The sequence below is a fragment of the Phaseolus vulgaris genome, chromosome 10 (assembly GCF_000499845.2).
Source record: "Phaseolus vulgaris cultivar G19833 chromosome 10, P. vulgaris v2.0, whole genome shotgun sequence".
NCBI lineage: Eukaryota > Viridiplantae > Streptophyta > Magnoliopsida > Fabales > Fabaceae > Phaseolus > Phaseolus vulgaris.
The window spans coordinates 25,095,312-25,096,908 of record NC_023750.2 but is presented as its reverse complement, the minus strand read 5'-3'; the positions used below and the strand labels follow the sequence as shown (position 1 = coordinate 25,096,908).

The 1,597-nt window shown below is 49.8% G+C and overlaps 1 protein-coding gene across 1 annotated transcript; it reads right to left on the bottom strand.

The window, feature by feature from the left end:
• Window positions 1–276: 276 nt before the first annotated feature.
• Window positions 277–1,211, bottom strand: LOC137817443 (uncharacterized). Its single transcript, XM_068620733.1, has 2 exons — window positions 723–1,211; window positions 277–288 (listed from the first exon to the last, which is right to left on the bottom strand). Exons 1-2 carry the CDS (start codon window positions 1,209–1,211, stop codon window positions 277–279), a joined length of 501 nt encoding a protein of 166 aa, XP_068476834.1.
• Window positions 1,212–1,597: the final 386 nt, after the last annotated feature.

Genomic DNA, 1,597 nt, shown 5'->3' with positions numbered 1-1,597 from the left:
ATGGCCAAGTTGAGAAAGCAAGAGGAAGCTGACATCGCCAAGTGTCTTTGGCGACCAGGAGAAATTCAAGCAATGGCAAGAAAGTCAAAGACCTGTTTTGATGAAGCAGATCGGGTGAGCGGTGTCTTAAGCCATTAATTGAGTTGAAGTTCATTATTTGAAGAGCGATTTTACGTTAAAGTTCATTATGATTGAAATTACAAGTTGTTAGAGTGTTATTGTTCGAAAGGTCGGCGGTTCGAAGCAGTTAAGTATACATTTGCGCTTACGAAATTACTAAGTTAATTTCTGTGAAGTAAAATTATGCAAGAAGAGATAAAGCAGACAGAGAAGTTATAAGAAGAAGCACAGAGACTTTATCATAAAGTAAACACCAGTTCAGAGTGCATGTACAAAAAAAAAAAAAAGTTTATTACAAGGTAGGAATATCTGAAGGAGAAAGCATAAGTATCGTGGATGGAGGGAAGCAATCAATCTTCAGAGGGAACAACCTTCCCGTCCACCACCTCATTGTTGAGAGACACCATGGTAAGATCTAAATCGGGGTACAGGCAGGCGAACTGTTCCCGGGCGGCCTCGAATCCAGCAGCAAGAATCTGGGCAGAGCTCAGCTCAAGTTCTTCGATCTATTTCTTTAGCCCCTCGTTCTGCTGCTTCAGCTCTTCAGCTTGTTTCTTAAGTTCTTCAATGGTTTCCCGAGCTTGAAGAAGGTCTTCAGCAACCTTCTTGGATTCTGCCTGCACCTGAGCCAGTTCTGCGGCGATCTTCCCGTTTTCTTCGTTGGCTTCAGCGAGCTTGGCCACGGTGTCGTCTCTTTCTTTCTCCACCTTCCCCAAGAAGACCTCCCGATCGGCTGACCTTTTCTCGAGGTTTTTTACCTTGGCGGCGTCAGCTTTAATCAACCCCTCCAGGTCAGCCACTTTGACGCGATAAGGTACCAGCTTGCTCTCCAGCTCAATCTTCTCTTGAGCCAAGAGCTGCACCTTATGGCGTAGATCGGTGGCCTCCTTGCGTGCCACCCGGAGCTCGGTGCTCATAGCATCTTCAACTCGGGAGTGCTCGATCTCGGCGAGTGTTAGATTGCAGGATAAGCTCTCCGCCACAATCCTTATGGTGCTATTCTCAGTTCGGAGTGCGAAGAGATCATCCTGGAGCTTCCTGGTGGAACTCTCCACAGCTTTAGATATGATGGAGGGGAAATCCTCCGCCATCATCTTCAGTTTTGCTGAGAAGGGCTCCCACACCCTCTTGACCTCAAGAGAGGCTTGCTTGCGGAGGCACCGGGTGGGCTTGTTGTTGGTTCTCGCCGCCACCTTCTTGAGTTGGTTGTTCTTTGGGTGCTTCTTGGCGTGGTGGCGACGTCGGGGATTCAGTGATGAGGATTGGAGAGTTGTGAGCACCTTTATCCCCGACTGGTGCAGCGTTTGCGGTTGAGGCGTTTGAAGGAGGACCCCCTCCGGCTGATACATAAGGCGTGGAGGCGCTCGGGGGGTTCTCCATGAAGTTAGGCTCGGGGGCCTCAACCACAGGAGGTGCGGACGCCAGAGGAACCGCTTGGACTGGCGAGGTGGGAGCTGGTGGAGGAAGCGGCGATGGA

Excerpts from the sequence above, each read along its gene's own strand:
- LOC137817443 (XM_068620733.1), bottom strand. The coding sequence starts at position 1,211 with ATGGCGGAGGATTTCCCCTCCATCATATCTAAAGCTGTGGAGAGTTCC.